Consider the following 23,115-nt stretch of genomic DNA (forward strand, 5'->3'; position numbering starts at 1 on the left):
CAGAGCTCCTACAGAGACTTCAGGGGAAATTCCTGAGGATTTTCAGATCAGCACAGTTTAAGGCTAACAAGTAAAAGTGTGTTTTAAGATGACCTTTTGGGGGACAGGAGTTCAGTAATGTAAGAGGGGGCGAGACCATAATACTTTGCAGGCAAACATCAGGATTTTAAAATCAGTCCTGTAGCTAACAGGTCATCCAGCATCTGCAGGTCATAATTTCATTCTGTCTAAAGTTTGGTTTATGACAAAATATCTGCTAAAACAAATTCCCATCAGCCTCAGTGTAACTTTGTGTTCATACTGCTAATTCTCAAACGTTAGCATGCTAACACACTAACCTAATGTGGTGAATCTGCTGAACATCAGCATGCTAGCATTACCATTGCCAACATGTTAACATGCTGACATTAGCATTAGCTCAAAGCACCGGTGCACCTGAGTGCAGCCTCACAGAGCTGCTAGCATGGCTGTACACTCTTGTTCAGTGCTTCTGATTTGAGCTTCACGGCAGTAAATATTCACTCTGTTGCATCTATAATCCTCTTCGGGAGACTCCAAAGTGAGCTGTCAGTGCTCTAAAAGTGAATTAATTAAGAGCGATTCTGACAGAGCTCTGAAGCTAGTAGAGTATTGTAATGGTTTTGTAAAGTGGCACTCTGCAAACACCATACCAGCAGACTGGGAGGCCTTTTGGAAGGACAACAAATGTGACAGCAGTGGCCATGAACATACTTTTAACATCCAAGTGTGCAGTCTCATTTGGAAGTAGATTAATGCTAATTTTTGCAACTTTACGAGCCAAATCTACCAGCAGCGTGATGCCACGCATGCAAGACAAAACCTGTGGCCTGTTTGTTTAATCCAACTTCTGTGTCTGTCAGGAAAGTGGGCAATTTGCAAGCTGCAAGTGCTCTTAATATAAAATGCTGAAGTAGGGTGGCTCGTTCCCACATTGCATCCCCACCTTTCCTCCTTCTCTCCCACTTTTGGCTGTTTGAAGTGCCGGGTGGAGAGCTGTAACAGGAGTATCATTCACTGTAATGGTGGAGCGTCCTCCTCCACAGCCCTCACTTAGATCACTTAATCCACTTCAGCAGTCCAGCACTGCGCTCTGCGTGAACACAGCACGTTCACAATGGGAGGTTAGTCAGAGACTGGCGCTGACCTGTCGGCTTGTGCTAAAACGCCTCACTAAAACATCCTGGTTTTTCAGCTCACTTAATGTGGATGCTGGGCTATGCCTACCACACACTACGAGTCAAAATCTGAAGCTTTTTTGGGCAAACTGTTTCTCACAGTATACTTAAAAGAGGACACAGACGGTGTCTGTGTTCTCCTCACTGGATTCAATTGGTTTTTAAATTCAGAGGTTTGGGTATATCCCAGAGTTGTGGTAGTTTTTTAGGGAATGTAGACAATGTGATTTAAAAAATTGAAAAATGGTCTGCCAGTCAAGTCACTTTAATGAACCCAACAGCCTGAGCAGATACAATGTGGATACTTTATGCGGCCAGTTTATTCAGCACAGCACGTACTTTCCACTTAGGCGCAGAGAGGATTCAGAGACAAGTTTAGGAGTTCAAGTGTAGGTTAGGGCAGCTATATAGAGGGGTGTTTCAGTAGATTTAGTGCCAAGTCCAGAGCTGAAAAGTAAACAAATCAAAAGACAAACTAGAAGCTGTTGTTCTGCTTGTTTTTGCCACAAGACAGTGATGTAAGTTTCTGTGAAGAGCAGAGAGCCAGAGCTCAATGGAATAACCTTTCATGCAAAATGAACGTCTGCTGCGGCTTTCAGCGGCCTGTAACTATTGTAGTCAATATGCTATTGGAATATTAACATCCTGGGCATTCACAGACAAGAGGCAGGCTGATAATGAGCCCAGCTGCCAAACACAAATGTGTAAATTGAGGAATGAAATACTTGCTCTGCCATGAACTTAAACTACCTTTTGCAGGAGGGAAGTGATCTGCTGTCACTGACTCAGAGGCCATCACATCCCACGGTGTGTTTTTCCATGTCTGCTATATATGATCAAATGCAACAGATACACTTCAAAGATATAGAAAATGCCTCTTGATGCACATTGCAACACCGTGGAGGTCAAACAAGGTCATTTTCTTCAGCTGGGCAAGCAGAGAGGAAACGAAAGGTACTTTCAAAGTGAGTGTTTTTTGTTCATTTGGTTTTTTTGTTTTTTTTTTCTGTTGAAGTTGGCTGCTGACGTACTTGCATGTTTCTTCAACATCTGGACACAAAATCATTGTTGCAGAACTTTTTGTGACATGCAGCAACAGATCTGTGCAAGAACTGTCACTTTCTCGGATACAGTCTGGTTTATCTGAGTATTATCATTGGAACTAGCTGCATTATTTGTTCATAACATAAATGCTAAATAATGAAAAATCCAGCAGAGCCTTAGATTATGAGCTGGAACAGTGAATGAGTCTCAGACAAAATAGTCCACACAATAATTTAATAAAATCAACCACAGACTAGAAAAAAGAGAGCAAAGGCATTTTGTATTGAAGAGGGGGAAAAAAGCTCAACTAGCAACAGGATATTTTCTTTCCACTGTAAGCTTGAAATATTACATGTTTACAGTAAATTTATAATACCTTCACAAGTTCCGTCAAGCTAAATGCTCTACACATCATTATTGGATGTAACATCATCTCTGAATCAGGTCATGTTAGCCAGCTAACTTGTAGCAATCAGGTGAGACCAGTAACACTGAGGTTTGACTTTTGACATGAGAGCAATATAACCAAAGTGTATTTTATAACTTTGCTTTGTTCGTGGAGATGAAGGTTGCACAGTAGCTATCTAGTACAGAGGGTAGAGATTTTATGACTCATTCGGGAGCAGAAAACACAGCTGAGAACTCGATGGCAGCAAGGTGAATGAATGGTCATTTTCATTTGAAAGCGTAGCTGACTGCGGCAAACACAGAAATGTTTCAGGTTTAGAAAGAAAACACAGAATAAGGCAAACACTGTGAAAAATAAACCAATATCATGATCAGTCCGTCAGAATGTACAGAGTCAGTGTGTGTGGCTGTCAAAAAAATTACAAAAACATCAGTCATGACGGCGTAATATCTTCACAGGGACTCTGCTGGATCGAACCAATTTGACTTTTACTCCTAAGAGGTGGCTTCACTGCAAAATGTCCCTTTGCTTTCACACCAGTGTAGTTATTATCAGCAGTTTCTTCAGCTCAAGTAGAGATCTGTCTGTCACAGCTGAAAAAAAAGGTCACATTTTATATCGAGGAACACATATTCACCATTAACTAGTTTCTGCACATTAGTATTAGCATGCACATTAGTAGCATATTGGCTCTTAATTAGTCATCATAAAGCACTTATCAATGCCTTGTTCTGCAAGTACTAGACCATTAACCCTCTAATTACTGCTTATTTATAGGAAGTTAGGAAGTTGTTGTACATTAATTAGGATCTTAATAGATTAACCCCCAGAGTAAGACATATAAGTGCTTTATAATCACTAGTAAACAGCAAATATGCCACTAATATGCTTGCTAATGAGAATCGAGTTAATGGTGAAAATGTGTACCTTAATATAAAGTGTGACCAAAAAAAGGATTCATATTGTAAATACATTTTTAAAAAGAACTGAGCAGTAACAAGCTTTTTCCTGCAAACAGACATGCTCGGAAACCTAGATAGGACTTAATACTTGCATGACAGTCTGACATCTATTTCAAATTTTAACATCTGTATTTAAATTGTAAGAGCTCAGAGAGAAATAAGACAGGTATGTAGGTAGGTCTCTGGTAGATTAGTACTGAGGATGAGCGCTGCTCTCTTTATTAGTCTGAAAAGTAAACCAGAGAGATCATAGGCGAAACACTTTTAAATTTGGATGTTTGCCCATTCAATCTTCTGTCATGCAAAATTATAAAGGCCACAAGGGCTGTGGGCAGAGCCAAACCAGATTTGGTTTAGGCAAACAATTTAATATGATGAAGTTTTACGGGGGCAGTTCACCCCAAAATGTTTTTTTCCTCTGGTGTGCTCCATCTCCAGTACGCAGCAACTCACATAAAAACATTCTAGATGGATAGATAGCACTGCAGATGATAGGATTTTTTATTTTTATTTTTATTTTGGGCTGAACTGTCCCCTCCAGAACCTCCAGATAATTAAGTTTAGTTATAAAGCTTAAAAAATGGTTGTTTAGGTTAAGATTTGGGACTTTCTGCCAATAACTACTTTGGGATTTTGGGTGTATATGTCTTCCTGTAGGTGAGCGTCTTTTGGGCATGGGGTTGCAGTTATGCAGCAGAAATGTAATAGCAACAAGAACAAAGCTTGACAGCAGAAAGGAAAGTACAGCGAAGAATACCATAGATGGTTAATGGCACCATGCTTCAAACAATCAGACTGAATCAGCAGCAGCCATGAACGTGCATGTGTTCAGCAAAGCAGGAGAAATAAAGAGCGGTTTGGTCCTGACAGCTGATACAAACTGGGCTGGATAATCTGGGTTACTGTTTGTGTTAATTTTGCTGATGTTTTTACTAAAATTCATCCTTAAATGTTGCAAGATGTACACTCAAAAACAGTAATTTTTAAAAAGCACTCAGACAGAGGAGTCCATCACGTTTCATCTCCGTGTAGTTAAACACTGAGCGGGACGATATGGAGTCAGAAGCGTAGCAGCATAAAGGCACTGTGTTATTTCTACAAGCCAACAGAAGTAAATCCAAGAGAAATCACGAGCATATCGCTGACCACTTGTTTTTCAGAGAAGTGTCCAGAGGTCCAAACGAAAAGATCCAGGCAGGAAACGGAGAGCTGGTGGACCCCCAAACACCAATCAAAGAGTTAATATGGAAATCTGTCAGCCAGAATCCACTGAGCAGCCGCAGCAGTCTAAACTGAGGGGGCAGAACCAAGTGCAAAGGTCAGACAGACGTGAGGGCACTGAGGGCAATCTGCTTAGTTTGTTTGTTCAATGCCCACCGGGTCCACACACACACACACACACACACTGACTGAGTTCACACCTCACCCAGAATTATGAGAGTTGTGATAAATGAATTCAAATATTTAACGCACAGTAATAGGTAGAAAAGCTGAAGTTATAAGATAGTTTGACATTTTGGGAATACGATTATCTGCTTTCTTTCAGAGAAAAAGATGAGAAGACTGATACAACTCTCACGTCCAAGAGGAATGAAGCTACAGCCAGCGGACAGTTGAAGTCTGAAAACAAGGTGAAACAGCCAGAAAATAAAAATCTGCTTACCATGTCTCAAGTTCATTAATTAACACGTTATATCTCATTTGTTTAATCCGTACAGAAAAATGTAGCATAAAGACAATAAATTGTGGTTTTAAGGGGGATTTTGTGGCAGACTATTTCCTGGCTGGACTTCCTGGAGTCACGACTGGTCACCTGGCAAACCTAGCAGGGGTGACAAGACGACAAGCTGCTGTTGGTGATAATTAGTTTTTGAACAAAGCAAATCTGTTTACAGTCTTTATGCTAAGCTAAGCTAGCCCTCTCCTGGCAGTAGCTTGATATGTAGCACTGAGAGTGAGTGAGAGTGGTATCAGTCTTCTTATCTGACTCCACAAGACAGCAAATAAGTGTCTTTCCCGCAGTGTTGAAGTATTACTTTGGGGACAGTGCAGCTGGGCTCTGTTTGTTAGTCCTGGTGGGAGCTAGTGCAAACAGTCCACTATCCTCTTAGGGTGATGTAAAACTAAACAGTACCGAGACACTAAGTTTAACTAAGATTTCGATGAATATAGCAACCAAAAAAAAAAAAAAAACATCTTGACAGTTAAAGAAAGGCAAATTTGGTATGAGGTACAAGCATACAGCACCTGACGACAAGACTGAGCCCAAATGTAAAAAAATGACAATACTGCCTTTACAGCTCACATTAATAACAGCTCTTCAGCTTTTATGCAAACATCCACAGGAAGCTGTCAATGAATAAAACCTTAGATATACTTTTTTCAACTGCATGTTAACATGTGCATGATGGCTACCCCTGCGCTCCTTCAGGGTGTAGTAGCAGTATGTCAGCATGTGGAATAAAGTTGGCAGCAGTCAAAAATAACAATGGTGGAGAAATTTCCAGAGCTTGTCTCCACTGCCGCTTTTTACCCCATGATTTCCACATAAGCCCCCGTGGTAACCCTCTTGAGCGTTGCTGTGTATAGTTAAGCAATTTCAAGTTTTGCCAAATCAGAAGTTCTCAGAGGAGATGTTCTAGTGTCAGCCCTAATCTAAGCCTTCAGGCACACAGAAAGCATGAAGTGTGTGAACAATGATCCTCATGTTGTAGCTGCTTCTATGTGCAAAGGTGTTGGTTTAAAAAAAAAAAAAGTGTGGCGGAGGTCTAACAGTGTCAATGAATGTTATCTGGTGTAACAACAGCATCCTCTCCAGATTCAGTGCACACAGACTTTCACTCATCCACACAACAAACAGTCACGCAGTTAAAAAAAAAAAAAAAAAAAGTTGTGCTTGGTTCTGCTTGTTGGTTTTGATCCACGGCCGACTAAAAGGTCAAAAGGTCACTGTCCAAGAAAGAATCTGTTTGGTTAGTTCCATTCAAATCCACTTTATACACATTCAAAACTGTACATGGGTGACGGAGGCGTCGTGGAGTGCCTGGGCGGAAGGACAGCCTTGTCGTTCGGTGACCGCAGCCCTCCTAGTAGTTGACCTCGTAGACGGTTGCTTTCTTATCTCCTGACCCCGTCACAATATACTTATCATCAATGGAGATGTCGCAGCTCAGCACTGAGGACGACTCCTTTGACTGTAAAGGGGATAAAAGATGTGTGAAAATGTAAGAAGTGCGCCTGAGAGTGAAGAAAAAAGCCAAAAGGGATGAAGGCCATGCGTGTGACAGACAGCTGTTGAGCAGAGGGCTTGGTTTGATTTATTTCTCCCCAGTATCTGTAAAAAGCAAAGAGCAGCCGCACACTTAGCTCCCACGGCAACTTTGTCTTTTCTTTTTGAGACCCTCATGAAGGCTTCTTGTTCAAATGCTGCTGTCCTTGATATAAAATAATGCCCCAGCATCAGAGCTGAGCGTGTGGCTACATTTTTACTTTTTCTAGTTTCCACCTGAGTGAACAGCTTTCACTATCTTTCCTTTCAGTAACTGACCTTTTGACCTTTTCTTCCCTCAAAAGCTTACCATCAGTGATCAGGAAGGTTCCTCAAAGATATTTACATCTGTAACCTCCTGACTATGAGACCTTGCTGTACTCGGCCTCTCGGCTGCTTGTTATCCTCGTTGTTATGTGCTTGTGCTACATCCTTCCACACTCACCTGGAATATGCTGGCTCCATATGGGGTTCTCCATGCGTTGAGCAGATTGTCTTTTCCTGTGCTCACAAACCACTTCCCTACAGAGGATGGCAAAACACAACAGGCCACATCAGGAAAGAGTCTTTGCCCCAAGTTTAAAATATGTCTCAACAATTGCTGTAAACGCCACTTACAGTTAACAGCATGCAGCACACAAGACAATAGAAACTGTTGGGTGAACACACTCAGACATGGCCGAAACACTTAAAGCTCATTTTCCAACACCACTTAGGGACAGCCAAACTCAACAGGTGTGTCCAAGCCACGTGCATCACTTCTTAGTGTCCCCTGTATCCAAGGGTTCAGCTGCTAATTCAACTGATAGAATCAACAGGCAGCAACAACTGGCTCAAACAAATCTGGTCTCAGTTTGTCTCTTGACTCTGTAGTTCCCTCTTATGTTGTAGTTCCCAAATATGGGAATTAAACAACTACATCTAGTAGCTATGGCAAGTAGATGATTTATATTTAGTGCAGTGGTTTAAGTAGGATGCACCAGTGTAAGTAAGGTAACTCTCACTCTCACACTTCGAGATATTCAGAGCAGAGTACCAGCTGTAACTGAGTATACATGTTGCATGCTGTCTTGAAAAAAAAAACTGTGCTAAAATGAGTGAAAAGACGGGGACCAAGAGCAACAATCTCAAATGTGCCTTTTCACTGTGGATGCAAAAAAAATGTCATCCAACAACATGGAAAAATCTTTGAGCAGAGCTGCACATCCAGCTGAACACAAGCTTCTCTTTTAACCACTGGAGGGCGAATTGATCCGGACTCAGTGTGATAAATGTGATACCAAACACTGACCAAATATCAGTATGGACGGCAATGTATTTTATAACTTTTTTCTGTCTCTTATAACTATGATTATAATGTAGAGACACGTTTTATACATTGATCCGGCGTTAGCTATGTACAATACAGGACTGACAGACAAACTGGTGGCTTCAAAATAAAGCAATAGTTAGCTGTGATCAACATTTGGCTGGAATGTGCCTGTTTTTCTACCCATTCGATGCCTTCCTCTGAAAACCACCTTCATTTCCACTGTAAATTCTGTAATCACCTTTTATTCATTTTAAAGGTCTCCTACACAAACCTGCCATGTTTAGTCACATTCCCACATCCTTTACTGTATATACAATGAACCTTGTGCAAATTGTTATTTTCACTTAACACAGTTAACACGTTTCATGAATTCACACATCATGTGACCAACAAGCCAATTTCCCCGAGACTTGCGACATACATTCATTTCAGTCCTTTCAGACCTTTTGTTGATTCTTACCACAGTGAGCAAATCGGAGTGAGAGCACACAGCTTTCGTGCAGATGGAGCTGGTACTTGTCAGGTTTGGTGACATGTAGGACCTCCACATTATTGTTCTCCATGCCCACTGCCAGCCACTCCCCCGTTGGACAGTATCCCAGTGAGAAGATCTGCAACAGAACCCAGCAGTTACAGTCACTATATCTCTTATAGTTGATATAAATATAATACCTAATCATCTCTATATTAGTCTACTCCAAGTCTTTTTAGAGCATGCAGATTGTGTTTGTCTGTGGGGGTGGGCACTGATGTTAACATATTTGTGGATGCTGGCAAAAGTCCACTGTACGCTTTTCAGCAACATGATGAACATTTCAGTCCCTGATGTACTAATCTGTTGAAACAGATGGTTGTTTCAGTTCCTAAAATCATATTAAGTATGTAAGAGTCCCGCTGGAAAAAGCAATCACACGTCACGTCTTTTGTCTTTCGTCCCTCGGGCCATGCGGCTATTCAACTCCTCCCAGCGATGGCGGGCTGAAATTGATTGAACGCTCACCTGCATTCACTCATTAGGCTGCTGGAGTGTAAGTCGGTTTCTGGCTGTTAGTCTGATGCACATTTTATTTATATATTTATGCTCAATTTGTGTTTTATATTTTCCACAGTAATCATTGTTCAATGACCACCCTTAACATTTGCACTCCCTCCATTAGCACATACTCTATTAAAGTGACAGCTCTCTGCAGTAGTTGTAGTGGCTAGACTATCACTTCAGTGCTGTTTTTTTTTTTTTCTTATGCTTTTTATTCTTACATGCCTGCATGTCTGAGCTGATGAGGATGAAAAGCATATTACAACTGATGGCTTGATAAACCTGGTCAACACCATTGTATTTCCTTCCTTGCCAAATCCCTGGTGTTAAAAATAAGCTATTTTTTGGGGAGGTTTGGGGGGGGGGGTGAAACAGATATTATTGGATAGCATAAGCACTCTATTGACCACATCTCTCCCTGTCTGCCCTGCCCTCTCTCCTCCTCCTGTGCACACTGGGATTGTGAAATGGGTCTTTTCAGGAAAAACTGCAGTAATCGTCCATTATTGCTGCTCTTCTCCTCACCTGAAATAAAAACTAAATTCCACCTGCCAGTATTATTAGTGTTAAAGGTATGTGAGTAGAGGGCTCTGTCTGGCCTTTATTGTGGCTTAAATGATTTGAACTGAGCTTGTAAATTACTGCAATAAAGCAAAGCCTCGAGAGTGTAATCACACGAACCGCAAACGGCTCTGACTTGTCCTGAGATGGACGATTTTCAACAACCTGCTTTAAACACCAAATAATAATAAAAATCGAACCTGTTTACAACTTACACCTGCAAACTGCTGGAGGGACTGAACCAATCCACACCACTGCTACACAAACCATGAGCCATACCATTTTCTAACAGTGGATGTAGTTTTGACACTAACAGAAAGGGCATGTTTAAAAGTGTGTTGTGTACCTGGGAGGTGAAGTCGTGCTGCTGCAGCTGCCGCCCCTCTCTCAGGTCCCAGGACCGCACGGTGTTATCCAGGCCACCAGTCCACAGCTTGGTCCCATCATTGGAGATGTCTATACAGCTGGCCCCGTCAGTGTGGCCCTGGAACTGCCTGCAGAAAAACCAAACACAGAGTCAAACAAACCCAGACACAGCAGCAGAGTCTTCATCAAATCAAAGAATGCTTATATTATGAATGATTTGCAAAGTGTGGTGGACCAATCGTTTGTGGGCGTTTCTGTGGACTGAGACGTTAGTCAAACACATGTTTGGTGTTGGTTGTTGTCGCCATTTTCAGTTTGACTGGTTTAAAGTTGGTAAGAATAAATTCATTTGTCCAACACTAATAAAAACCCCTCACAGATCCCCCTCCCCAGCTCCATACCTAACCAGAGTCTGGTTGTGAAGATCCCAGACGGCGATGTTTCCGTCAGAGCAGCAGGAGAAGCAGACCTTGGAGTCGGGGCTGATGGCCAGAGCGTAGCACGCAGGTGCCGACGAAGTCAGTTCAGCCTTGATTCGTGGAGTTGGTGTTGCCAAATCCCAGATTGACAAAGTACTCGCCTCGCCCCCGACGATGAGAGTCCGCCCATCCGGAAGTAGCCGACAGGAGCGGATGTAGTTATCTCTATTCTGATGTGAGAGACGCACAGGAGCGCTTTGTTACTGTCATTGAACAAGTTACATGCAGCGTCATGTATGTCAGGGTCATCGCAGTGCACTCACAAGGCAGTCCAGCTGGGATACAGGGGTCTTGTTGCCCGGGTGACTGATGTCCCACACTTTGACGCAGCCCTTGCCGCCGGTGTAGACATGACGCGTCGGGTTACTGATGGTGACAGCACACACCACCTCCCCGTGGCTCAGAGTATTGATTTGTCGTGCGTGCCGCGGAATGCCAGGGCCGATCAGTGAGTCCGGAGGAAAAGGCACAGGCTGCATTTGTCCATCAGCGCTCACATGAAAGGAGTACGCTCTAGAGGACAGAAAAGGGTCATGTGGTGGAGAGAGAGCAGAGGCGGAGAGCTAAATGTGACAGAGAAGAGGAATGTTGATCTGTTAAACGGTGTTGCTGTGCTCTTTGAGAAGAAGGAGAGGAAACATACGGTTTTCCACCAGGAATGCCTGTCAGGTTGGGAGGAAGGCCAGGGACACGTATGTGGTGGTGAGGATCAAATCCCACCTAGAGAACAGGAGAAAGAGTTTCAGTGCAGCCTTAAACAAATTACACAAAACTGGAGCTGCTAGTAGTTCTCTACATCTTTGTTACTGAAAAGAAAACTTCTCCAAAATCTGGTTGCAGGCAGCGTGTTTAAAATAGAATTAATATTTCAAAACAAGACATAAACCGGTGCACACAGCTTGTATGCTGCATGTCCTGAATGCTGCTTCTGCATTTATGCACCATAAACTACAAAGCCCCCAAGCTGTAAGCAGGTCAAAAGATGTCTAGGCAGCTCAGACAGTGCCAGGCTAAATTTGGTTGAAACATCTAAGTTATACATGTTTTCAAGAGTATTTAAATAGAAGAAAGAAAGAAAGAAAGAAAGAAAGAAAGAAAGAACCTTTTTCAACCCAGATTTAGGTTTTAATCCCGATATTTTGGACCTGCAGATCGCCAAATCAGTGCAGACTGAGAATCCAAGCAAGAATAGCATTTCTGCTGGCTACCTGCTAAACTAATACTCTCTGGCTCACAACACATTTTTCCATATATTTGCCATTTTAGGATCATTTCTTCCAATCACACATACGCTGTCAACAGTTGCACATCCAGTCGTAAAAATCAGATTGAAAACAATCCTCACTGGAATAAATATACAATGTGTTTGCGTGTGTTGGGGTACCACTTGTGTGCGTCCATAAGCTGCCACTGCAGCAGCAGCCACCGCGCTCATCTGCGGGGAAATGTTGTGCAGGCCGGTGTAGGCTGCCCCTGCTCCACTCAGCTCTCCGTTTATACCCGGGTGGGGAACCATCCCAAACGGACTGGGGTACGAGCAGGGCACTGCCAGCGGTGTGCGGAGACCAGGAGCTGCAAGACACAAAACACTGTCTGATACAAGATGGGTCATTTGTATCTGAGGATAGAGGGTCCATTTTATTTTCACATATCTCATGTAGTGTAGCGCTTAGGCTTATATAGCTACTGTATCTGGTATTTGGCTGGATAGCAATCAAATGTCAAACGTTATGAAAACAACGAGGCAGGGGTCTGTTTCTGCCTATGCTGGATTATGATGAGGTTTTCAGTTTCAAACACGTCTGCTTTATTGCACTGATGTCGCTGATGCATGCAGAGACGTTTTATGGTTTACGACTCTCACCCAGCGTCTCGACTCCTGACGGTTTGCTGGGAGCGGTCCTCAGGCCCGGGGTGGAGGTGCTGCTGGGTGTTGGGGCATCGGAGCGGGATGTAGGGGTGCTGGACTTGGACACAGGCATGGTGGACTTCTCATTCTACAACAGAAAAAAGCAAAGAAATCTTAACCAGACAATGTTGAAACACTCGTCTCAGCGCTGACTTCATATGGAGCAGATATCTCTCTGAATTTTAACATTAGAATACTACAGGAAGCATTCAAAATGTATCGAGTGTTATTACATGCTTTCTGCATCTGATATAAAGCAGGGTTTTTCCACACTTTATTTACATTTCACCTTAAGCTTCATCGTCTTCTGACCAACAACAGTTTGCCTTCTCGAACACCAAACCTTCCTCTTCTATACCTTCCTCGCAATGATTACATTTTTATGAATGCCTAAAATTAGAAATGCACCCAGAGAGATGATGAAAAAGAAGATCAGAAGGCTATAATTACCCAAATGACTCACCAAATTAATCTCTTTGGATTTGGATGAAGGTGTGCTGCTGGAGGAGGCGATGGAGGAAGGACTCAGTGGAGCATCCTTCTTCAACAGGCGACGCTTGTCCAACCCGTTCTCCCGAGGTGAGTGGGCAGGACTTCCTCTGGGAGACACTGGATCCTGCAGTGGGTGAGCACAGGCAAAGATGAGAGAGTCAGATGGTAACAGAGAGTCAGGTAACACAAAAGATGCCATGATGCTAAACTGTTGTACCTCATTGGAGACGTCCACTACCAGGTTGTCATCGCTCTTTTCTCCATCACTTTCCTGGGATGGACACACAGAAAACACAAGCTTGATCTATATGTGTGTAACAATTAGATGTGCATTTCACGCGCTCACCATTTTGTTATACTCTGGATAAAAAGGATGGACTCCAGGGGCTGAGAGCAACTTAAATTCTCTATCATTAAAATACAGATAATCAGTCCTTTTTTCAAATGCATTATCCCACGCAAAAAAAGCAGAAATTGCACATACCGTTATAAAAGGTGTAATCATAAAATCAAGGATTTAATTAATGCTCTGCGAGAAGACCATAAAGACTATTTTTAATCATTCCTTTGGCATTTTTTTGCTCTTGTATTTTTGCATGTTTTAATGATCAGAGAGGTCACATGTTTCCATTGGGTAGCGTACAGATGGCTCACTTGGCCGAGGTACAAGACATAAACTGCAACATGCAGAGTTTAAATCTGATGAATGACCTTTGTCATGTCAGGTGTGTCTCTCTCACTGTGTTTCTATTGCCAACTGTCCAAAAAATAAAATGTGGGTGTGAATGTGGTTAAAGTGCGAGAACTTCATATGCTGTCTGTCAGGCTGCCTCTGTTCTGTATCTCAGAAAGTTGGGAGTCCTCTCTTTTTTCTCTAAAATGGTGAATATTTGACCCAAAGTGTGGCTGACTATGAAAATGCAAAAGCCATATGATCATAAGAAATTCTGCCTTTCTATTGTTTTCCTTACAAAACAACAAGTTTAAATTAAAATATACTTATCAAGTCAGAAAATAGAAAAATACATGTTCACACACATAGCGTGTCGACTCCTTGTCGTCTGTCTTCTGCTTCTTGCTGTCGGAGGAGTAATCGCTTGAACTTCTGTGCTTCTCTCCAGTCCGGAAACTGGCCGACGGAGACACAGATGAACTCTGGGAAAAACCAGAACCATATGTTTGTAAAAGAGCAATGTGTCCAAAAATGTCCCTGGACTGAGGAGTCTCTTTAACTGCTCAAATGACCATACTGTATTTTTATGTCTCAGACACAGCAGTGAGGTGGTTCTCTGAACTGGAACTACTTTCTACCAAAGAAACAGTCCCACTGAAAACAGCTGAACATGTGTTTTATGAATTCATCAGAGAAACGGGGACAGTGACATTTTGAGCAGCAAAATCCATAAACAAAAATCCATTGAACCCCCTCCCCCTTTGCGCTAGGTGAAGGCAGATACTGTATCTCCTAAAACCTGGGCACGTAAAGCAAAAACCATCTGCATGACTACATACCAGAAGAGCTAAGACAGAAACTATGTTTTTTTTTTCTTTAATACCAAAAATTTAAGTGAGTTCAATGCTGTTAATCAAAGGAAATTTGGTACAGGGGCCCTTCAGCAAAATCACTGTTTCAACTGATGCTGGTTTAAATTGGCTCTACTTTATACCTTACAGCTTAAAAATATCAGGTGAGGAACTCTAAGGGAAGACACAGTTGAGGACATGAGACAGCAGAGGCTGAGATGGAACATTCCTTCCTATAGAGCCTGATAGGCTGAGGAAAACTGCTGACGTCTCATGTCAGGGACAGGGTGAAAAGCACAAGTAAGCTCCAACTTAAATGCTACAAATCTTCTGAATCTGTCAAGACTTCCACTTTGAGCTAAATTAGGATAAATCCGGCAATAAGCAAGCAGCCAGCCGGCAATGCAAACACAAAATGACTGTGCTCCACTCCACGGCTGGATTTACACATCACTTTAAAAACTCCTCTGCCTGTCAAAACCATTTCGTTTTCGCTGTATCATACAATAGCAAAGCGGCGCCGCATCCTTGACAGTTTGACTACACCATCATGGCCTGAACTCGGCGGCATTATTTTGAGATTTGGGAGGGAAGGGTGAGTTGGTCCGTTGATGTCTCTCTTTCCTTAATCAAATATGGCACCCTTTAAATACCATTACTGAAGGATTAATCCTCTTTGAGACGCAAAGATCAAAATAAGGTCAACTAAACATTTCCCCTCTTGCTCCGCCTGTCCCTGCTGATCTCTCTCCCCCCCTCTCTCTCATTGGGAGGCGCTCCTTACCCGGCAGACGACGGACAGAGAGAAGAAAAATAAAGCAGGACCTTTAACTCGACCTTTCCACTAACTCACGCTTGTAACCTTTCCAATGCCCTTTGCCGTGCTGCAAGTGTTGATGACACAGATTCTGTGGGGGAGGAGTGAGCTTCGGTGTGTGTGTGTGTGTGTGTGTGTGTGTGTGTGTGTGTGTGTGTGTGTGTGTGTGTGTGTGTGTGTGTGTGTGTGTGTGTGATTGCGAAGCACTTGTACCTGTTTACATTTTAGCACTCCATATGTGCAAACAATGTTGGGTTGTCAGTGTGTTTTACATGTGTGTGCCTCTTCTTGAGTGAGGCAGAGCAGGTTGAGCCCCCACCCCCCCTCCTTCCAGACTGATTAGGTTAATTAGCCTGCAAATTAGCTCTTTCAAAAACATCAAGGCAAATTAATTTTGCTGCAGAGACAAATGAAGGCTCTGCCAGGCAGTGCAGGCATTGTGAGTGTGAGGAAGCGCGTGGTGTTGCTGGGTGAAAAGTATTAATTTACCAGCACATCATAATTACATTTGCCTCACAGGTTCAAATTGATTCTGCAAGTCCTGATAAAGATACCTGTAGCCCACGCTGCTCAATTTCAGCTTTGCAACCAGCACAGCTCTTTGGTGTGTCTCCAGTAATGAGAGGCCCTGGATGACCAAGCTTCTCTTGTAATTCTGTTAAATAAAGTAAAGGCCTGCAATCCTCAAGGTGGACGTGTGGTTGCATTACAGATTAAAAACAAATTACAGAGGCACACGCTCATTAAAATACAAATGAAATTGGCTGTTTCTAAACCTTTAGCTGATATGCAGTTTTACTGTGTAGTTTTGTGTTATTTTGAAGTATTTCATCTACCCAGAGAAGTATCAGAATCAGAATCAGGTTTATCGCCATGTGGGCTTTCACATACAGGAAATCTGCCTTGAAATATTGTAGCACACAATAATCACAGTAAGAGAAAAGCGCAGTCAACAATCATTTGAAATAGAAAAAAATATGGAAAAATATAAAGCAAGATGTAAAATATATCTGTTTTGATATGTGTAAAATACTGACAATGTGCAAGTGTTCCCAGTGTAAAGCTGCGTGCATTGTGCAGAGATAATATCCAAAAATGTGCTTTAATGTAATGCGCTGACTCAGATGTGGAGGCTTTGCATTAATGTGTAGTGTCTGTAGGAGGGATAGGAGTCAGTGAGGGTCCCGCGCCTTGCTGACGAGTCCAGCTGCAGACAACCGTTCTGACGGTGTGAGGTTTTGGTCTTGATGGAGCGCAGCCTCCTGCTGAGGGGAGTGTTTCAAAGAGTTTGTGTCTGGGGTGGGAGGGGTCGGCTGCAATATTTCCTGCTCGCCTCGGGGCCTGATCGCTGATAGTAATGCTCTCCTTTTTCAGCTCACACAGTTCACATCTGGAAGCTGCCTAATCCAGTGGGCTTTGAGCAGCTCTGCAGGAGCAGGACTTTATCTTGGCGGTCTGAGGGTTGCACCGGAAACTCTCCAGTCACAAGCTCACGTTTCTACCTTTTTGGCCACTACCCTCAAAATGTCTTAAAAAAAAAAGTCAAATTTAATGGTTCAATTTCTCAATCACCCATGTAACGTATGCTAAAATAAAGTGAAATGTAATACAGCCTGTGATATAACATCATGTGATATGACAGAATTAACTTGGATTCTCAGCTTTAAGTGAAAATCCACATTTTTACATCAACACGCTGGAAAAAAATGTGAAGAGACAGCTTCACATCAGCCCCTGAATGTACATGATGGTGCTGTCTTATCTTAAAAACACGACCGTTTGTACACAGTCACAACAAAATTCAGCCATTTGTACAATATACTAAACTGACGCAGCATAAACAATGTGAGGACTGCATATTAAATCTTGACTTTGCTTCTCACAGCTGTCAGTGAGATCCAGATGTATCTACTATCTGGAAATCCTGTATTTGATCCACTTCACTTAATTTTTTTCCTCACTAACCCACAAAAATGATGGCTCCATTCACACCAACAAGCCTTTTTTCCCTCTCGGTTCAAGTCAGTCAGTCTAATCTTACACCTCTGATCCTTCTGTTCAACTCAATTTGCTTCTTTTTCTGCAGCCAACACAGCATGGAAGTCCAGACTGTCCACTGTATAAAGACTTTTTAAAAAGAGCATCCCAGCATTAACAAAGAGACAGACGGCAGCTATAAAACTCGTTTACAGTGAAAGAAAAACAAGACAAAAAAGTAGGAAAAAGAGCAGCATGCAGTATGCTTACTTTCAACAGGTGATTCATTTTAAAGGTCAGTCTAAACGTGAAAGCGGCCTCATTAGGAATTCATTTTTTTCTAAACATAAAGCACATAAGCAAGGATGCAGGCTTTGTTAAAGTGCGATTTTTTTCTTTGCTTGAGTGCTAATATCTAAGATCATTTCATTCTCAGATTAATATCTCATCTATCTTTTAATTGCAGCTACTCCAAACCAAGGAGCTCCTTTCATCACAGAGTGGAGTGAAAAGGGAACGTGACAAACACAAAAGCACAAATCAGTGACACTGAAAACTGAACCAACAATCATTTGGTAAGTACACTGACAGGCTTGAGAAGGTGCGGTCCTTGAACACACCACGACTGCATAACTGACTGCCTGCGCTGCCATCAGTAAATATGCGGACACACATATACTGTGCGTATACACCCACATACCTTTATGAGTGTGTGAGGTGCTAACACCAAGGACATTAAGGCACAGATGTTCAAGCAATTCACAGACACACACACACACACACACACACACACACACACACACACACACACACACACACACACACTGTACCCTGTGAACTGTTGCCAAGGCAACTGTAGACCACTGACAAGGGGCTTATTGGTTTCATGAAGTGACTGTTGGCTCTGTGTGCGTGTGTGTGTGTGTGTGTGTGTGTGTGTGTGTGTGTGTGTGTGTGTGTGTGTGTGTGTGTTCTCACAGGGAGCTAATAAAAGGCATTCATCATTCTGGTCTCTATCTTTACCACTGATTTCTGACGACCTCAGACAGATGCACACACATACACGGACGCACACACGCAACACAAACGCGCACGTGCACACTGCTAATCGCTCCCATCATGGTGCCCACAGCTTTGGGTGAGTGTGTGTGTGTGTGTGTGTGTGTGTGTGTGTGTGTGTGTGTGTGGAGGAGGATAAACTACATGGGGGGCAGGAGATAACATATTAAACATTCCTCCTGTCTCCACCTACTCCAAAACACCAGAGAACACACACAACACGCTAAACTCATGCATGCATGCGTGTGTGTGTGTGTGTGTGTGTGTGTGTGCGTGTGTGTGTGTGTGTGAGCTTGGGCTGCTGGAATAAAGAAATGCTAATCTGCTCATTGAGTATTCAACAAACCAAATGTTTGCCTTGGGGAAAAAAGCTCCGCTTAAGGGACTAATTACTACAAGTGCTGGATTTAATGTTGCTCTGTTGCCTCCCTTCGCTCCCTCCTTCCTTCACTCGTCAGACATGTGCTTTTTTCTTGACTCACTTTGGGGGTTTCTTTTTCACCCACTTCTTTTTTCCTCGTTGTCCCTTTTACCAAAAACCTGAATATTTTACAGGGCAAATCAAATGCATACATTATAAGTGGATCACAGGATATTATCAAATATTATCAAAGCGACGATCTACATTTACATTTCCTACCTGAAAATCTGTGTTAAAATATGAAGTGGAGAACATCAAATACGTTTTATATCTGAGTTTCTGAAATAATTTTTAACATCCAAAACTCATTTAAAGATGGTAACTGTTTTCCACTGATTTAGCATGTTTTACCTGAACTTGTTGTAGAATTACAAAGAAACACTGTTAAAAAAACTAAATAAATGTGCAGAGTATTTGCTGAGAAATTACTACCACACCATATTTATCACAACATGTTTGGACTCTGATTATCCTTCATAACTGACACAGTTTTGAACTAGGAAAGCGGGTATCATACATCAGTTTCACTTCATTCACTTAATGTTGTTTGCGTATGACACCAAATATTAGTTTTCAGGCACGAGCAGGTGAGCTATCAGCTATTTAAAGGTACAATGTGTAAGAAGGTCACTCCAAACAAATACGGGGCAGCATATTCCCAAAGTAACTTCTAACAAGCACCGGGGGATTGTTGGTGTTTACACCGTGGGCCAGAACCGGGCTCAGCGGCCTCCCAGTGAACACAGCCAGATCAGGATCAAACACAGCCTCTGAGACCAACAGAGGCTGTGTTTGACTAAAAAAGCTAAGAGAGCTGGTGAAATGTAGCAAACTCTCTGCTCGCATCATCTCCCAGCTGAAACAACGGGAAGCTATACTATCAGTCTATCGCCTGCTGAGGCACAAAGTGGTATTAAGAGTCAGGACACACCAGGGCTAGCTGTTAGCATGCTAACTTCAGTCCATATCTCTGCAACACAACACATGAAGTCAGAAGCGTTTCTTCCTCACATTCTGTTGATAACATTAGTTCATTTTTTTCATTTTTTTCCTCTTATCTGCACGTAAGTTGTGTCATCTGATAAATTTATTTAAACATTTTTTTTTTTATCTTTATCAGACAAAGGAAATAAGACTATACAGCAAACGCATCAGTCTGTGACAGAGAGAATGTAAAAGAAGGACTTACCTTGACTGAGTCTCTGTCTGAGGAGGTGGAGGGCAAGAGACAGAAAAAAAAAAAAGACTGATTAAGCCATTTCATGACAAAAAGCACAAAACACAAAGCGAGAAAGCAGACAGATAAAGGGAATCACACAAAAACAAAGAGAGAGACGAGGATATTATCTGATCTAACATTAATCTAAGCTAAGACTGAAGGTAAATTAACTCAGTGTTTTCCTGTTGGTTTTACCAGCTGGTCTTCAGCATGTTAAGCAAAAACAAAACAGAAATACACAACTATATATTGGCCACGACAGGGAGGAAAGACCCATGAAGTGGCTAGCAAAGCAACAAGCATTTACAAAGATTACACATCAACCAACTCTGCTCTGAGGGTTTTAGCTAAGGCTGCTCAAAACCTGCACGAGGCTACCAGATGACATTAGGTAACATTTGCTACAGTTCTCTGGAGATATTGGTCAAAAAGTTGCTGGATTTGTCAATTTAGGAGTCCAGGGGGTCAAAATGGCTCACCAAATTGATAACATCAGCCTGCATTAGAACAAAGAAATCCATTTAAAAAGACCCGTTATTCCTTACATACACACCCATTCACAGGAACTCAGCTAGAGATGGAACTGGATTGTTATTGATTTTGCTCCTAATGGGGGTAAGTATTACCTGAGTTAGCTTTACTGCAGGGGTAAGGTTAACTGCTCTGCTGCGCTGTAAAAACCCTCACAGCCATGCTGCAACAGAGTAATTAAGAGCTGGCACACAGTGTTTCTATCACACACACACACACACACACACACACACACACACACACACACTGTCTCTATGTACTGTAATTAAATGCTTGAGCTCAAAGTCAGCTTGGAGAAGAAATAGAGGCATTCTACGTGTACAAGAGAAAAGAGGCATCATGGCGGTCGTGCATCGCTCCTTATTAGGCCAATTAAAACGGCATGATGACAAATCAGTTTTTAATTGCTTTAACTGCTGTTCACTCAGAGTACGAACTGTGACGCATCAGCATCAATAAAAGTGGTGGTACGATTCTGAACTTTGATTGAATGTTCCAGACATGTCAAATTTGTTTCATCAGCTCAACAAGAGCTAAAAGCCTCAGTATTTCTGTCTATTAAACATTTATGTCTAATTAAGCATCTGCTTCTGAATGACCTGAGTTTTGCGTAATTTGCATTCACATCTCAAATAATCCAAACGCTATTTTTGCCTGGGAAATAACCTTTATGAGGCAGAACAGTAGACTGAATACATAAAGATTTACAGCAATCTAATAATTATTGAATATGATGCAAGAATGTGACATAATAGAAATTTCGACAATGAAGAAGATAAGATAAAACGAAGCGTGATGCAACAGTTTGGTAAAGATTTACATATTCCCTCTCATGTGTTTGCATCATTCCTAGATGTGAGTGTAAAGGAGATTTAAAAACAGAAACAAAATGTCAAATTGTGACTGTTTAACACACAAACAACCAGTAATGCACACTAAGACTTACTGCAGACATGAAGACGCCAGCACCTGCATACACACACACACACACACACACACGCAGACATAAACACATCAACATCGACTGCACACACAATGCAGAGCGGGCCTCACCTCTCTGGTGTTCGCTGTTGTTGTCGTGGTGTTTCCTCTCGTCTTTGAGCGGCAGCTGGTGGCTCAGGGCCGAGGACAGAGCCAGCAGGCTGGCAGTACCGGCGCCGGGGGGCAGGGGGGGCTGGAGGCCCGCTGGGTGTGGCGTGAGTGGGATGGGGATGGCGTGGCCGTGGGAGAGGTGCTGAGCCTGGAGCTGCTGCTGCTGAACCACACACCAAAATAATAATTAGCACAATGCTACATTTTGAATGGAGGTCGTCTGCATGGTGGAAGACAGAGGAGAGGCAGACAGGAGGGAGGACTGAGGAGAGACAAAACAAGAGCCAGGAATGAAAAAAACTGACTTTAGGAACACGGGTGAAGCGTCTAGAGTCTGTCAATCAAACCGTTTATTGGTCTATTAGGCTGATTGCTCAGCTGGACTCAATGTCCCTGTACGGCAGACAGTCACAGCAGGTAACCAGCTCCAGTTTAAACCACCACTCCCACCCTGATGCAGTCAGTTTCAGCTTCTTGTTTGTAAAATCATGATGGATGCCCCTGCTACAGCAAACCTAATCTACCTATGAGCTACAAATAGAGTAATCTGAACCTGACTGGACATATTAGAGGTGATACCAGTACTTCAGGTATTTTAAGTGTCCTCAAAAATGTGTGAAGTCTCTGGACACCTGATTATGTGACAGGCGTGTCGGAGGAAAGAACAACTCAAATAAAAATGAAAAGAGCTCTTGTTTACTGCTGGTGTATTTATTTACAATGTTTCAGTGTGTTCTGGATGAAGGTCCGAACAGACCAATACGTCTTAAATAGATAAATATAAGAGCAGAACGGAAGACAGTGTGTGGGAGGTTTTTCTTTCTTTTAATGTCTTAAAAAATCTAAAAATGATATTGTCTGCCAATATTCTTTTTTTTTTGTGCGTGTTTGAGTTGCAAAGTTCCAGAGATAACAGCAGTGCAGGCGTCTGCCTTCTTTCAAATACAATGGAACTAGATGGCACTCACTGGCTCGTGTTGCTCAAAGTACCAAAAAAATTCATTTGGAAAACTCAACAGTCTGTCTCTTTTTTGGTTTCTCAAGATAATCCGCAGACCTTGTTGTGAGCAGTTTCACGTAGAAACAACTTTATATCTATGAAACTACACCCCTCCAACCGTATCACTGCACAGAAGGCAGCGTGCGTCTACTCATGGATGAGAGGCTGAGCTAACATTAACATTAACTATCAGTGTTGGTTAGCTATAAACTAATCTCCACAAGACAGCAATATCAGACTGGGGTTAGGAGAGTAGATGGACCTAATCTGTGATAAGATAGATGTGGCCAATTATATCTGCCATGCCAATGAAAATCCACTGCGTCACTCACTGCAGAGCACAGTCAACAGGTGCTTTTTGGAAATATCAAACACACAAGACAGGTCTTCAAAACGTCTCTCTGTTACTGTCGATCTGCTCTGCAGCACCTTCTATTGTGT

At 42.4% G+C, this 23,115-nt stretch overlaps 1 protein-coding gene across 3 annotated transcripts in view; it reads right to left on the bottom strand.

Annotated features, from left to right (window-relative positions):
- Nucleotides 1-2,467: 2,467 nt before the first annotated feature.
- LOC143320934 (transducin-like enhancer protein 4) overlaps nucleotides 2,468-23,115 on the bottom strand; it is a 36,784-nt gene continuing 16,136 nt past the window's right edge. For 2 of the 3 annotated variants that reach the window (XM_076730988.1, XM_076730986.1), the window contains exons 7-20: nucleotides 21,636-21,837; nucleotides 20,022-20,038; nucleotides 14,073-14,189; nucleotides 13,252-13,305; nucleotides 13,006-13,158; nucleotides 12,498-12,630; nucleotides 12,018-12,205; nucleotides 11,277-11,353; nucleotides 10,897-11,146; nucleotides 10,556-10,803; nucleotides 10,135-10,282; nucleotides 8,652-8,802; nucleotides 7,325-7,401; nucleotides 2,468-6,805 (exon numbers count right to left, since the gene is read on the bottom strand). In XM_076730988.1, the coding sequence (XP_076587103.1) occupies nucleotides 6,698-6,805; nucleotides 7,325-7,401; nucleotides 8,652-8,802; nucleotides 10,135-10,282; nucleotides 10,556-10,803; nucleotides 10,897-11,146; nucleotides 11,277-11,353; nucleotides 12,018-12,205; nucleotides 12,498-12,630; nucleotides 13,006-13,158; nucleotides 13,252-13,305; nucleotides 14,073-14,189; nucleotides 20,022-20,038; nucleotides 21,636-21,837 (1,923 nt within the window). In that variant the 3' untranslated portion in view covers nucleotides 2,468-6,697. The remainder of the gene's footprint in view (nucleotides 6,806-7,324; nucleotides 7,402-8,651; nucleotides 8,803-10,134; nucleotides 10,283-10,555; nucleotides 10,804-10,896; nucleotides 11,147-11,276; nucleotides 11,354-12,017; nucleotides 12,206-12,497; nucleotides 12,631-13,005; nucleotides 13,159-13,251; nucleotides 13,306-14,072; nucleotides 14,190-20,021; nucleotides 20,039-21,635; nucleotides 21,838-23,115) is intronic. The other variant, XM_076730987.1, reaches the window with a different exon arrangement.

Source organism: Chaetodon auriga, chromosome 5 (genome assembly GCF_051107435.1).
Source record: "Chaetodon auriga isolate fChaAug3 chromosome 5, fChaAug3.hap1, whole genome shotgun sequence".
Classification (NCBI taxonomy): domain Eukaryota; kingdom Metazoa; phylum Chordata; class Actinopteri; order Chaetodontiformes; family Chaetodontidae; genus Chaetodon; species Chaetodon auriga.